The 14,181-nt window shown below is 40.4% G+C and overlaps 3 protein-coding genes across 3 annotated transcripts; 2 read left to right on the top strand and 1 right to left on the bottom strand.

The window, feature by feature from the left end:
• Nucleotides 1-1,669: 1,669 nt before the first annotated feature.
• fam221a (family with sequence similarity 221 member A) lies at nucleotides 1,670-3,723 on the bottom strand. The gene is made up of 6 exons (XM_088319443.1): nucleotides 3,659-3,723; nucleotides 2,904-3,077; nucleotides 2,505-2,695; nucleotides 2,351-2,421; nucleotides 2,130-2,262; nucleotides 1,670-1,743 (listed from the first exon to the last, which is right to left on the bottom strand). The coding sequence occupies exons 1-6, from the start codon at nucleotides 3,721-3,723 to the stop codon at nucleotides 1,670-1,672; spliced, it is 708 nt and encodes a 235-aa protein (XP_088175569.1).
• A 354-nt stretch (nucleotides 3,724-4,077) lies between these two features.
• On the top strand, nucleotides 4,078-9,159 carry ccdc126 (coiled-coil domain containing 126). Its single transcript, XM_088319318.1, has 3 exons — nucleotides 4,078-4,417; nucleotides 7,299-7,853; nucleotides 7,927-9,159. Exons 2-3 carry the CDS (start codon nucleotides 7,616-7,618, stop codon nucleotides 8,163-8,165), a joined length of 477 nt encoding a protein of 158 aa, XP_088175444.1. The 5' UTR covers nucleotides 4,078-4,417; nucleotides 7,299-7,615; the 3' UTR covers nucleotides 8,166-9,159.
• A 237-nt stretch (nucleotides 9,160-9,396) lies between these two features.
• On the top strand, nucleotides 9,397-13,887 carry tra2a (transformer 2 alpha homolog). Its single transcript, XM_088319317.1, has 9 exons — nucleotides 9,397-9,605; nucleotides 10,504-10,637; nucleotides 10,741-10,906; nucleotides 11,512-11,559; nucleotides 11,944-12,132; nucleotides 12,507-12,622; nucleotides 12,719-12,979; nucleotides 13,047-13,117; nucleotides 13,245-13,887. The coding sequence occupies exons 1-9, from the start codon at nucleotides 9,570-9,572 to the stop codon at nucleotides 13,253-13,255; spliced, it is 1,032 nt and encodes a 343-aa protein (XP_088175443.1). The 5' UTR covers nucleotides 9,397-9,569; the 3' UTR covers nucleotides 13,256-13,887.
• The last annotated feature ends 294 nt before the right edge of the window (nucleotides 13,888-14,181 follow it).

The raw sequence follows: 14,181 nt of genomic DNA on the forward strand, positions 1-14,181 counted from the left end.
AATACTGTGGTTTTTCAAAGACGTATATTTTGTTGTAATGCTTTTATTCACTTTCATTTCAAATTAAATGTATTTATTTGGTCCGGCCCCTCTGTCAAATTTTAGAACCCATTGTGGCCCGCCAGTCAAAAAGCCCATTCCTGCTCAAGATTTATATTTAAGTACAAGTTAAGCACTTGTAGGATTTTTTTCCCACTGATGTACGTATTATTAACGACACCTGTTTTTAACCCCAATGAAATCGTCCAATAACCTTGTCGGAATAATGTGTGTGTAATATCTGATTATTATTTTTTATAAACCCTAGGATGTGTCAGCCTTCAAATGGGATCCCTTCCACTCACTTCACAGAGCACCGTGCGGCAGAGACCCAGGTGCACCCATGACGACATTCACGCGCAGCCTGAATTCCTTCCCCTCAACACCACCTGTCCACCACCATCACGACACAGGTGACTCGAGATGCACCGGCCGGCATCGACGTGGATGCTGATCGGGTATGACTGCCACATTATAGCAGTGGGAACACTTGAGGGGGAGTTGTACCTCGTTTAGAGCTCATTAATTCTATTTTTCTTAGTGGAAGTGGGCCACCAGTCGAGCACGCAAACCCGCCTCACTCTCCAATCGCGGTGCGGATTAAATCAGCAGTCATCGCTTTTGATCTGCCGTGAGGAATAGGATTAATCAATGGCAGACAGTGTATCTATGCGGGAATTATTTAAACGCTGTGAAAAGAGCACTTTGCGGTTATTTTTGGTGACATCTTGAGTGGGCGGCTTTCGCTCCACGAGAACAATCATCAATGCATACCTTTTAGATGTTTAAACTAACCATAGTAAACAGCGAGTAAACAAGAAAATTAAAAAAAATATATATTAAATCGGGCTGTTAAAAACAGTTACAGCGGAATAATTTTGAAAAACAAATAAAATTGTATTCTGCTAAATTGTGATGACGATTTGAATTTGATTAATTGTTCATACCTAGTGATGGGATTGATGGCACAAATTGACATTGAAATCTGATTTTTGCTGGATTGCCTTTTTTCAGTAGGTCAAATTTAAATCGTTTGAATTTAACGTTCTCGGGTCAAAATCAGTTGTCGCGGTTCATTCGCCTGATTTCTGTGAAGGCAGTGTTGCATGTGAATGGTTGCCTGTCTCAACATGTGCTGCTCTGTGATTGACGGGCAACCAGTTCAGGGTGTCATGCAGGGATAGGCGCCAGCACCCCGTTAATTCTGCAGCACGATAGAAAACGCGTGGTCGGATGAGCTGAAGTTTATCAATTTTATTCTTTGGATTTTTAATTTGCTCTGCATTTTTTTTTTTTGCATCCCACACCACTGCCACTATCAATACGTCGCTGATAATGAATGTCTTGAACTTCAAAATCTCTATTCTTTCAGCCAAAGAACATTTCTACAAATTCAATCGCTGTCAACTTGTGATTTGTTCAGGCGTCGCTCATGTGTCATTGCATCACATCTACTGATAACAATAAATGTTGATTGGAGGTGGCATAATCAGAATGATTACTCGTGACAAGACTTTTTTTTAGATAAGCACATTCTCGTGATTCATTTGCAATGATAATTGGACTTTTTCCCCACATTATCATTTACTGAACAGGTAATAATGGGAACACTATCCTCTTCTGTTCACAATTACAACTCAGCATCAGGAGATGCCTGTTTCATCCTTGATGCCGTGCATCTTTTTTCATCTTCTGAATCTTCAGCTGAAAAATACAACATACAATACTCACAAAATGTTAGTGCTATTCAAATTTAACGTGAAATTTCAGTGTGAAGCTATAATGCACTTTAATTTTTTTTTCCGGCCAAATCTCCTGTGCAATGATGATGATGATAATAATAATAATAATAATTCTTTATAATTATATTATAATTCTAACAATATTAATAATAATAATTATTATTAATATTATTAGTAATAATTGTAATGATAATAATAATAATAATTATTATTATTATTATTATACATTCAAGACTTTTTAATAGCAGTGTATATAATGGGCATTAGATCAAGTATGATAATCTCACTTTTTGCCTTTATCTATTCTGGTCAATCCAATAGACTCAAGATGTCTAAAAGCCTACTCACGCAATCCTCGAGCCCCCAAAGCAATGTAACCATCCAACAAGGAGCTGAACTCTGTTAGCCCGCCCATTGCAGCATAAGGGACGTCTCTTCCCACCGGGCGACCTCGTGCCTCCCTCTCGGACTTTGTCTCAACCTGACAGGTAAAGGTCATTTTTATTAATAAAGTACTTGTGTTTTTGTCAGTGGAATTCTGTGCATTTTTTATACAAATCATGGCTGACCAGTGTCTGGTGATTGAAGGCGGGATGCCCACATCCACATGTATACGGACTCCTGAACCCCGAACAGTCACCTAGAAGGAAATGATCTGTGCAATGTGTGTTTTCTGCACATCTATGCAAGTCTGCTCATTGAGGCGAGGGACTTTTGACTCACACTTTTTGCACAAATGTCTGGCAGCTTCTGAGTGATCTTGAGGTAAATGTTTACACCGGCAGCGGACAGGTACTGCCCCGATGTGGGGAAGATACTCGTAGGCAGAACAAAGACATTTCTTCACCCGGCATGGTAGGTGTAAAGGTCTCTCCGATGGAATTATCTCAAAGTCTGTCTTATGTTGCTTGTATCTGGAAGACATGGTGGGGCTTTTCATCAATTTTAATGATTAATTGACTCATGGATGAAATACCTGTTGGGCAGTTTGCCTTTCAGCTCTTTGTAAGAAAGAGCGTTAGAAAAAAAAAAAGAGATGGTCAAATTAAGTTCACGTGTCACGATTAAACATTTTATCCGCTGTATCTCTGCGGAAATGGAGAATGAGCAACTATATATCACCTATGTGTACAGAAGCACGGCGTCTCTGGACCAACTAGCTTGCAGTCGATGCCTCCTGGTACACCAAAGCTCACATACAGTCTGTTTTTCATTCGCTGTGGAATCATTTTGCTCTTGTACTCCTCATATTGCTGAGGAGTAAACAATATACCTCCGTCATCATCACCCACAAGCCTAAAGGAGACACCAAGAAAAACGGGTGCTTTATTTCACACCAAAAAAGGGTCATTTAAGTAATGCTGAGTCCTTCAACAGGATTAAGCTTTTCAAGTCCTTGCAATATCTTTCTATGCTTGCCCATTTTTGCCTGTGTGATGTCATTGGAGTGACGTACGGTGTTATTTGTGCTGAAGATTACACAATTATTAACTATTGTAAGCTGCAGCTGTGTATTTATTTAATCAACACATTCAATTATTGATTTAATCATGGTTTTATACATTAAAATCCATCCTCTTGATGAAATGGTTCGCCTGAATCAACTACAAAGACAAGCATAATTTGCTCTATTTTAATGATGAAGTGGATTGATTCAGACTCATCAAAGCCATTCATGAGCGTCTTTGTTTCTTTCTATAGTATGGTAAAAATCTGCCTCCATTGTGTTCAAAATACCTGCACGACTGTTTCGTTTGATTATCAAATAATACTTTGGCAAAACAATTTGAGTCGTCTTGAGTCCAATATTAATGCAAGTTTAAAAAAACAAGGGTATATTTACAGCAACAACAAAAAAATGAATGGGTCAGACAAACCTTCTGTACTCGCAATAATCATCCACCGCTTTTAAAGCTGCGCTATCCAAGAATTCAGAGTCCATCGTAAAAGGGGGAATCCAAACTTGCAGACCGTTTCTTTATCTGACAGGCCTTGACTTTTTTTGACAAGTTGCCCCAAGATAGTTTTACTCTGCCATGTTGCTATGGAAATGACCCAGGGTCCATCTAACGGCCGGAAAATGTACTGCAGTTGTGTCCACAAACACTCGTTTATCCACAATCACTCGAGCTAATCTTACTCGCGCAGTTAAGATCAAAATCGTGTGATATGTAAATGTGTTTAACTCGTAATCAAGAGTTAAAGGAGTGATTTCTCTGTAAATGTTCCCTTATATCACCCGCGGGGCAAGCGAACGGCAGTACGACTACAAGTCCCAAGATGCTTTGCGGTGACGTATAGCGAACCTTCAAGGGAACCATGACAGTCAAGCCCAGTTTCGTGCATACATTTCTAGCTGTGCACTTTAGCATACTGAGCCGCATACCGTTTACAGGAGCTCAGCAGGATACGCAAATAAGTGTCCGACTAGCAGGCCATGTTGACCGGACAACTTGCACTTAGAGACGGTGTCTGTTAATGTTTTTGTATGTTTCAGTTTTTTGTTTCTTCACGCGGCGACCGCAACAATCATTTCAGATCATCCTTCTGGGGTTGGAGCCCTCCTACGCGTTTTGGCTGCAGTATGGCTATTATTTCTTCAACTTCAAGATAACCTCTGCTGCAGCAACACTGAGGTAAATTAGCATACTAGTTTGATTCAGATTATTTGTATAGCTTTGTTAGCGAGCTAATATGAGGCTAACGCGGAGTTGTAAAGTAGCTGCATGTCCACTTCCTCTTTAGCAACTGTAATAATATGCGTTTAAAGTGCTGCAAGGGACCATTTTGTGCACCCCCTCCCCATTCGTGTGCCAACATTGGCATCAACATTGCTTGGTAGAGAAGTTAGTGGACCGCTACGTTTGTCAAGGGCCAGTTGATTTATTATGCTGTCATACTAGATCAACTTTACAGTAATACTTCACACTATTGTTAACATCGTATGACAACGCAGTGTGCCAACACTCAACAACGCGTCAATGTTTAACCTTAGTTTTTGCTTCTGTGTGTGGGCATAATTCATCATCAATACAACACAATGCATCTTTATTTGTACAAGCGCATTTCACAACAGCTGAGCTATTAAAAACAGCGCTTATCATTGAGTATAACATAAATTACGTCCAGTGTTTGTGTAAATTAAATCTAGAAACTAGCGGTGCGGTCATTCATCCCAAATTGAATGCGATCTGAAATAAACCCATTCAGTTATGTCGACCAGGCGTTCTTATTTTTAATGTTGCATAAGACAGGGCTGCAATAACGCATGCTACTTTTAAAGTGAACAATAACACTGGACCAAGTCAGGAGACGGTTTATTATTAGTTGCATTAAACATTGTGTGTGATTTTTGTGACTATGACTAATTTTGGCAAAGGTGATAATGGATGACTATCAAGGAATAGCAATGTGACGCACATAAACCAGATGAAATTCTGCAAAGGTCACATATGCTACAGTACAATGTGAGAATGCTGACCCAAGGTGGACAATAATAATACCTGCACTCCACATGCACATCTTAAATACGGCAATAATATTTTTTTGCTCAATTATTTAAAAGTATATTCGACAAAATATTTAAAATGATTCAATAGCTGCAGCCTGAATACAATGGTTTAGTGAGGTCTCATCTCATGACTCAAAAAATGAAGTCGAAGCATGAAACTCTTGTGATACTAGACTTGATAGCTGCAGTATGTGGCCAGTGCTCTTGACAAATAGGTGTAACTTTATATAGTGATTGGCATGGGGCCCCTGTGGGGTACGTGGGCACACTTCCCATAACGGTGCTCATGTAACAACGCATGCCATCGTTTTTGTTGTGTGAGCAGTTTGACTTGTGGACAGTGCTCAGCGTTTTTTAATCCGATAGATGTCAATCCATCAGCATGATAAAATACAGCTATTTTTTTTTTTTGCTCGATAATGGTGTGCTAGGCACAATTTGTTGTGTTATTACAGGTGCGTAAACGTCAGGCTTTATGTGTGTTTTTGAGCCTTACCTTCTCCTGCCTGGCAGGATTTTCTTCTAGACGCGTCGCACAGTTGTGCATGATTTTGGGGATTATATTCGTGAGTGTATTTGTGATTCTTAAATGGTTCATTTAGAGACGTTTGTCAAAAGCTGTACCATTTGTTGACTAAGCTTGTTGTCGGAGTGGAAGCTGAGGTGTTTGTTCCTTCTGAAATACACCACCCCTTATCAGTGTGACTCAGGCCTCTCGACGACGCGCTTTTTATTGGCTTGTGTTGCTAATAGCAGAGTCGTTGCTGAACCAAGGCGCTTGGCAGTCATTCGGGCGTTTTTGTTTCACAGGCACTTTGCATTTGTGCTTTATTCAAATATGCGCTTATTAAAAATGAGTGCCTGGCATGAAAGGGCATGTCCGCTCTCTAGTAATCCACTTCAGAGGGTTCATCTGCATAATCTAAACCTGTAACACAAATTGTTGTCCTTGTAAAGGTTTATTCACCCCATCAAGCAGATATTAATTTGGCAATACTATAATTTACCATCGTGCTTGAGTTATTCAACTGAGTGTTTCTAATCTTGTGCCCTCTATCTAAATAATGTATTGCTGTCAGTAGTTTGTGCAGGTGCACCATAAGTAACTAATGAATGTATGTGCGATTAAAAGATGCTGGTTCTTAGCTTAGTTTTCATAATTTATATCCCCTGTTAGTCCCACCTCTCAGAGGTCAATAGGAGGTGACAGTGGCACACCCAACACATAAGACAGAGAATGGACCTGTTGTTGATGATATAAAAAGTGAAAAATGATCGCCTAATTTTTCCCTGGCCTCCAAGCTATTTTTCCTCAGAATGACCAAAGTGATGTTGGGATTAGGAAGTGAATGCCCTCAACGGTTCTAATTGCTGCTGTGAATCCTTTCGAGAGCAGCAAAGTGGGTCCAGTTACAGCTTAACTGGTAATTAGGTTTCTGGGATGAAATGTCAAAATGTGGTGGCAAGTGCATGCTGTCTACTAATTGACCAGGGAGGTCTGTTTTGATGTGGTGCTGCAGTTAATCTTTCTAGAATCAAGTATTCGATTGATTATCCCATCAGTTTGAGTAATAATACAGTCATTAACTAACGAAACTTGAGGTAAATTTTTTTTTGTCCTCTTGAAATCGCCAACTTCACATTTGACACAGTTTCTGTAACCTTAAGTGTGTGTAGCTTGAATAGACAGAGCCTGGTGTGGTGAGTGACATGGGTGTCAGCGAGTGGGCGTGTGGTTCACTGTTGTTAGATAATATTAGCAACGGGTTTGAGTTATTTTTCCATTAGTCACCTTTCTTGCCGTCCTTGGTCTCCTCTTCTCCCACGGATGCAATCAACGCATTTTTTGTACAGTCTACCGGGATACTACTATTATGAGAAGAAAAAATTCCAAGCGCCAGGAAATGTGTGAATCGTGCTAAGTTAGCACAGGGAATAACAATGTCTTTAAATTGAGCTTCCCCGGATAATTTCTTCTCTCTTCCCTTTTATTTTGTTCACTGTAGGTTGTCAGCAATGTCTGTGGGCATCTTAGCCAAGCCTCCATTCTGCTATGGTCGACCACCAACCACCGGAGTTTGAATGTCTTCTCATCTGGGGGAATCTGAGTCGAGCATTCTTCTGCTCCACTCGTATTGAAAATTACCTCATATTGTAACATTTTGAACTTTGACCCCTCTCTGGATATCGACAACAAGAATACATGAGGAATGTGTCAACTATCACACTGACCCATAAATATTGAGGCCATTCAAATCCAACAGCAGCAAGTGTTCAGCACTGCGTTCCCCCCGTTTCCTGCTCCTACAGCATCCTCAGTATCATGCTTGGCACTCTCCTGAGACGCAACATGTCCCAGAAGCTGAGTGTGCTGCTCTTAGTCTTTGGCCTAGCGTGGGGACTCATGTTGCTCCGCTATACGGTGCAGCAACCTCGCCACCAGAGCAGCGCTGAGCTACGCGAGCAAATCCTGGAACTCAGTCGGCGATACGTCAAGGTCCTGACCGAGGAGAGCCAGAACGCACCCGGTGGGCCGCAGGGGACCAGCATGGCGGGTTATGGTAATCATTTGACAAGAATTTCCCAAACTTTGCACACATGTAGTTACTTAATGCTCTATTTTTATGCACGCAGCGGATCTGAAGAGGACGATAGCGGTGCTGCTGGATGATATCCTGCAGCGCTTAGTCAAACTAGAGGGGAAAATTGAGTTAGCTGCCAATGTGTCCATGACCAACACTTCCCATGGGACCGTGCTCGCGTCCACTCCCACTGCTTTGCAAAGAGCCTCCAAGCAGGAGAGAGCCGGCAGTCATCATCAGACGTCACGCTTCAACCCACGAATCCCCAACAGGCCTCAACAACATCTATGAGGTTTGTTTTGGTTGCTTTATTGACTGATCTCTTAGCACATCCCACTTTTTCCTGAATTTATCCCAGGGCATCTACAGACTTGGAAGGAACTGATGCTTCTTGGAAAGGAAGAAAACCGTTTTGCCTTTTCACTTTTGTTTTAGCCATTATATTTATTTTATTTGATCAAAAGAGTGCATTTTTATACTTCAATTTTGCATTTTTCTATAATGGCATATTTGAATCGTATAACTATTACTGGCAAAAAAAAAAATCCGTAACAACCTTCGTGGAACTGCGGTGCAATGCTCTAGCACATTTAGGCTTGCAACACTCGTATACAATTTAACAATATTATGTCAACCTGCTGAACTACACAGAATACTCACAATATGAATTGCTGTATTTGTGTTGTGAACTATCGCTAGATACAATAAAATATGAAGATCCGTCTCTTAGCTGACATTTAGTGGTGTGTTCATAATCCAAAGAATGTTCAGCCTCAATGTGAGGCTCGTGACACAACAGATGAGTCCCAATTGCCACTGATCTTGTTTGCGTTGGAAAAACAACGTGCCCCCCTCTCCCTCCCTTTACTTGCCTTGGGTGTTATTTCACTCTCAATGTAGAATGGAATGAATGTACTTCAAGGTCAGTATCTTTGGTGCTGTGAAGACGACTGACCATCTGCTAATACACGTTCAGGGTTCATGTTGCACTGTGACTAGACGTTTTCTAAAAATAATGGGCTAACCCACTTTTGGTAGTGCTGTTATATTGTACGTGGGAGGTGATTGTTAAATGCTGGAATAGTCTTTCAGTCTCTGCTTGGTGAAATATCTCATGCAGAATACAAACTTTTCAAATGCTCATCATAATGATGCCTGTTAATTATACCTGACTTTAACCAACAAATGTGAGCAATAGCCGTGACGTCTCATTTATTCTGCTTAATTGTCACAGTTATAACTGTATTTTAAGTCCACCAGACTCAATAAACTGGTTCAAATATGACTGGTTCAATAAATGTGTTGTACTGTACTATTAGTAATAGTGCAAACGTCTTTGCTCAATGACAATGCTTGTTTGCCATTTTTTATCAGAATACTGTGATTTTGTGTGTAACTGATATTTTCTTACTCATATTGCAACACGTCATGCTCTACACGACGTACATGCAACAAGGAATGACCGAATGTTTTTTTAATTTTTTTTTTTAAACGGCAGCTTTTATATGCGAGGGGCGTCGTAATCGGAAATGACGTAGGAGCGTGCTCTACCTGCTCGCTCCGCCCCCAAGCGCCATTTTCTCGTCGGAATACCTCTCAAACCAAGATATTTTGCATTTAAACGTTATACTTCTTTTTCCTTTTTATTTTTTTAACTAAATATTCCAACAAACTTGCTGGGTAGATGACCTGAAAATGAGTGACATCGACGAGGGAGATAACGAAAAGCGGGTAAGTAGTGAGCGCTTGTACTTGACTCGTTGCAAGCCGACAACAAATACGTACATTCATCTAAAAGTATTCCGCAATGAAGTTCTTTATCGATGAGATTAGTTAGATAAAGAAAGAGTTCGTCTAAAAGCCAATTTTTCATTAATGTCCTTTAACAATGTCCTTGTAAACTTAAGTAACTTGACGTTAGCTTGAACCCCCTCCTGGTGTTATCTTAAACTGCGTCTTATCTTTTATTTCCAGCAGAATTTTAGGGGGTTTATGAAGCCCACTAATAGTTATATATTTTATTTTTAAAAGTCTAGTGCAAATACTTTCTTTTCTTAAAATAAACCTGGAAAGTTTGCCTTCGGCTGATTTTCCTTCCTAGGTTTCAGCTGTTACTAACTTACACACAATATCATTTATAATGGATTAATAAATTAGATGTCCAATTTTATTAAGGCGATTTGCTCCAAGAACGAACAAAATTCCAAGCTAAAAGAAGGCAAATGAGAACAGGAACAGAGCAAAACAACCGTTGGTTGAGGGAGGAAATGTGGCGAAGATTTGAACATTAACGTCTAAAGTTTGAGGAAAGAAAAAAAAGTCTGAAGAATGTAAATGAAAACTAAAGAAACTGGAAGAAAGAGTATGTCTCTATGTTAAGAATAGTATGAGGCTCTCTGGTTGGATTCACAACTCTGACATTCTCAATCAAATATTTGCATGTTTATATTTCGTAAAGGAAGTATGTTTTTAATGCAAAAAATATATACTAATTAAATGTACCCAGGTAAGTGTATGGTGAGTTAAAATTATACCATAGTGTGTTAAATGCTTTGAAAAGTCTAAGCTGCTTTATGTTATGAATATACATCCAAGTGTAAATGATTGTGTTTTAATACTGCGGCAACAGGGCTCTCGCTCCTCATCTGAATCGGAACATGGAAGTCCTCCTCAAGCCAAGTCGGAGAGCAGGTCAAGCTCCCCAAGTCCATCCCGAGAATCCAAGCATTCTGAATCCAGATCCTGCTCTCGATCAAAATCAGGGTATGTTGTTTTCATGTTCATTAACAGCAGAAATATTTATTTCCCTCTTCTGTCCGCTTCACGAGGAAATGTGTTGCTTTCCTGCTTTACACTCTATTTTCAGGTCTCGTTCTAGGCACGTTTCTATCCGACGTGTTAGTCGTTCACGCTCTCCATCTCATCCCTGCCGACAGAGGTCTCGTTCTCATTCCAACAGCCCCGACTCCCATCGCAGGAAGAGTCGGAGCACTTCCCCAATGTCAAACCGCAGCCCAAGGGCAAGGCTCAGGGTGAGTGACAATTAGACCAGTATTTTGTAAAAAAAAAATAAATAAATAAACAAGCAACAACAAAAAAAAGTCATTTACATGTCTTTGCTCTGAAATTTTGTATTGGCCCTGGAAAGATTAGATTGACATAGCAACAAAAATTGTTGGCAATACTACAATATCCAATGTGTAGATATTTCCCCGACTGTGTCGATTTGGACAAGCTTGTCACATTACAGAAGTACTGATAACATAGACATGAATATTGCTGAATGTTGGCTCGGCACCAAGGCGACAGTTGTATTTATTCTATGCAGCTGTCTTAAATGTTTTTTACTTACGGCGCAACAAGCACTTACTTCCACATGATCTAATTGATACTGCTCTAGAGAGAAAAGGCTGACTTATCGCTTGGAATAGTTGATTCTAATTAGACTGTCAGAGTGCCGCAAACCTTTTTGAAGTTATCTAGTGACGAATCATGAAACTGAACTAGTTTTCGGAGTCAAGAGCAAGTGAATGTGTTGGAGGCACATGGGATTGTTTTAAATGATTGTGGTTAATGCTGTGGGAGACCATTTTAACATGACATGGAATAACCCTTCCTTTCTTTTCCTTGTCAACAGAGCCATGAAACAAAAGACGCAACCAGTCACGCAGGTGTTGCTGATAGGGTATGTAGCCCTTCACGCATATTTTGGGCTAGCTTGAGAGACATGATTTCTTGAATTGAAATGAAATTGGTACGTTTGTAAGATGCCGTATTAGGTGCGTGAAGGGGCCTCATTTGTTGAAATTCTGTTTTATTTTGCCAGTCAGAAACTCAGCACTTCGTTTTTCCTCTACATGTTACGACACTAATTACCCTTCTATTTTTTCCAAAATATTGTGCTCATTGTGATTGAGATCAAAAAGGCCTGTCATAAATTGTTTAAATGGTTATTGAAACTGCCGCATTTGAACACTGAGTTTTTACAAATGATGATGATGAAGTAGGCGGGGCATTATGTTGAAATTGTACATATTGATTTGGAGACCTTTATTATTGACCCTGATAGGCAAACCCAGATCCCAGCAAATGTTTGGGGGTATTTGGCCTGAGCTTGGACACCACAGCGCGCGACCTGAGAGACGTGTTTTCACAATATGGCCGTCTGACTGGGGTCAATGTCGTGTTCCACCAGCGCTCGGGTCGCTCGCGAGGCTATGCCTTTGTTTATTTTGAGAGACTTGAAGATTCAAAGGAGGTATGTTTGGCTTGTTTTATTTTATTGTGCATTTTGGTTCTATTGTATTGTAAGTTTGATTCCATGCATCTTATTAGAGCAAAACTGCTTCTTTATGTGGCAATAATTACCACACAGTAGTGTAAACGCAGTCCAGTGTGGTAATGCAAAAAAAATAAAAATAAATTGTGTAGTTTTAAGTCAACCTATGTCCAAATTGTGCTCCGTTTCAACTTATATGGGAACAAACAGTTTCTGTATTTGCTGAGCAGGTGTGATTACTCGAGTTCACCACTAGATGTCAGTCTTGTTGCAACATCTTCCTCAAGATATTCACTGGTCATGTGCAAGCGTGAGCTGATGCTGATCATTCAAATGTGTCGTTTGGTTGTCAGGCAATGGAGAGAGCCAACGGCATGGAGATAGATGGGAGAGTAATTAGAATAGATTACTCCATTACCAAACGTGCCCACACTCCCACACCTGGAATCTACATGGGCAAACAAACTATGTAAGAGTCCAAGCAATGTTTCTCTTTAGTATGTAGTGCCATTCATTAGAAGGAGTCAGTTATCCGACTCACTGCCACCTTTTTTTTCCACAATAGAGAGAATGATGCTGATGTTGATGTTGGCGGCGTGGGCAGCCGAAGAGGAGGAGGCTCATATTACGAGCGAGGTTACGACCGAGGCTATGAACGAAGCTACGACCGAGGCTACGATCGAGGCTACGACCGTTGCTACGAGAGAGGCTATGACCGAAAGTACGAGCGTAACTATGACCGAAGCTACGACCGTAACTACAACCGAAGCTACGACCGAGGATACGATCGATACGACAGCTACGATGAGTGCGACTACAGATTTAGGTGAGTCATCATTTACAAAGTCCAACTGTCGCTCCACTCCATTTCAACTCTTCGTGTCGCGTTGCAGTCGTAGGCGCTCGCCATCACCAGACTATGGTCGATACAGAAATTCCTCTTGGTCTCGCTCCTACAACCAAAGTAAGTTTGAATCAGACAAAATGGATGCCTTTTCTAATCAATTAGGGTTTGTATCTCCTTCACAGATGAAAGCACATCTCTTCTGGAATGCCATCGTCTTGCTTTGACAATGTTTTGTTTCTTGCAGGGCGCTATTGAAGACGCTGCAACGGATTTGTGCTTAGCATGTCTAAATTCACAGCATGCTCTGAGTTGAGGCAGTTGTTTACAAGCAGAGGGTGTTTTTATTTGTGAATCTCTCACACCTTCCACGAGGCGCGTGAGCAATGAACTCAAAACTATTTTATATGGTTGCCATTGACATTGTATTTTTTGTATTATTATTATATTAAGACCTCGAATGAGCAGTGTTACGCCGTGGTCTTCTGGTAAGTACGATGTCAAGTTAACGTGAAGCTCTGCTTATAGAAAAGTCAATAAGGTTATTTGAGTTTTATGATCACACACAGTTTTTTTTTGTTTTTGGGTTTATATTGAAATACAAACATGAATTTTCCAATGTTTCTCGTTCTTCTGGCTCCGATATGCATTACATTTGAAGTTGGGCTTCACTTCTATGGGTGGGAGTTAAGTTATGTGTGGGTGAGGTGGGAAATAAAGCAAAAGAGAGTTTCGCACAACAAGCCAGACGCCAGAATGTTCTTCCATGTTCACACGCATTTACTGTAGGTTAAATTTGGGGCCAAACTTTAAGTACACAATGACTTCTCTTAAAAGTTTTTTTTTTACACCGCTTCATTCAAGTTACACCAATAAAGTGTAAAAAGTAACCAATCAAGTCTTACTGGACGTCTCATTTCATGAAGTCAAATATAACACAAGGTCACCAAAAATGTGTGATCAACTTTCTTTACATTCATTGTCCTGCGCTGACCATAAAAAAAGCACGCTACACCAATCCTTGTGTGTTCAGGTGATGATGCATCATGCATCTTCAGAACGGACACAAGTCCGGTGATCAACACGAATGGAACCTCGAGCTCACCGGCCGCTTTTAAGCCTTAAATGCAATCTCAAATAATGGAGCATCTTATTCAAATGGGCTTGTAATAACCGCTGACGTG

Source organism: Idiotropiscis lumnitzeri, chromosome 16, assembly GCF_059441095.1.
Source record: "Idiotropiscis lumnitzeri isolate Australia: NSW breed Sydney's pygmy pipehorse chromosome 16, RoL_Ilum_1.0, whole genome shotgun sequence".
NCBI lineage: Eukaryota > Metazoa > Chordata > Actinopteri > Syngnathiformes > Syngnathidae > Idiotropiscis > Idiotropiscis lumnitzeri.

Coding starts and splice junctions, on each gene's coding strand:
- tra2a (XM_088319317.1), top strand. CDS start 9,570: ATGAGTGACATCGACGAGGGAGATAACGAAAAGCGG. Junction 9,606..10,503: donor AGGGAGATAACGAAAAGCGG/GTAAGTAGTGAG, acceptor CTGCGGCAACAG/GGCTCTCGCTCCTCATCTGA. Junction 12,623..12,718: donor TACATGGGCAAACAAACTAT/GTAAGAGTCCAA, acceptor TTTCCACAATAG/AGAGAATGATGCTGATGTTG.
- ccdc126 (XM_088319318.1), top strand. CDS start 7,616: ATGCTTGGCACTCTCCTGAGACGCAACATGTCCCAGAAGCTGAGTGTG. Junction 7,854..7,926: donor GACCAGCATGGCGGGTTATG/GTAATCATTTGA, acceptor TTATGCACGCAG/CGGATCTGAAGAGGACGATA.
- fam221a (XM_088319443.1), bottom strand. CDS start 3,723: ATGGACTCTGAATTCTTGGATAGCGCAGCTTTAAAAGCGGTGGATGAT. Junction 2,696..2,903: donor CCGTGCTTCTGTACACATAG/GTGATATATAGT, acceptor CATGTCTTCCAG/ATACAAGCAACATAAGACAG. Junction 2,422..2,504: donor CAGACATTTGTGCAAAAAGT/GTGAGTCAAAAG, acceptor ATTTCCTTCTAG/GTGACTGTTCGGGGTTCAGG.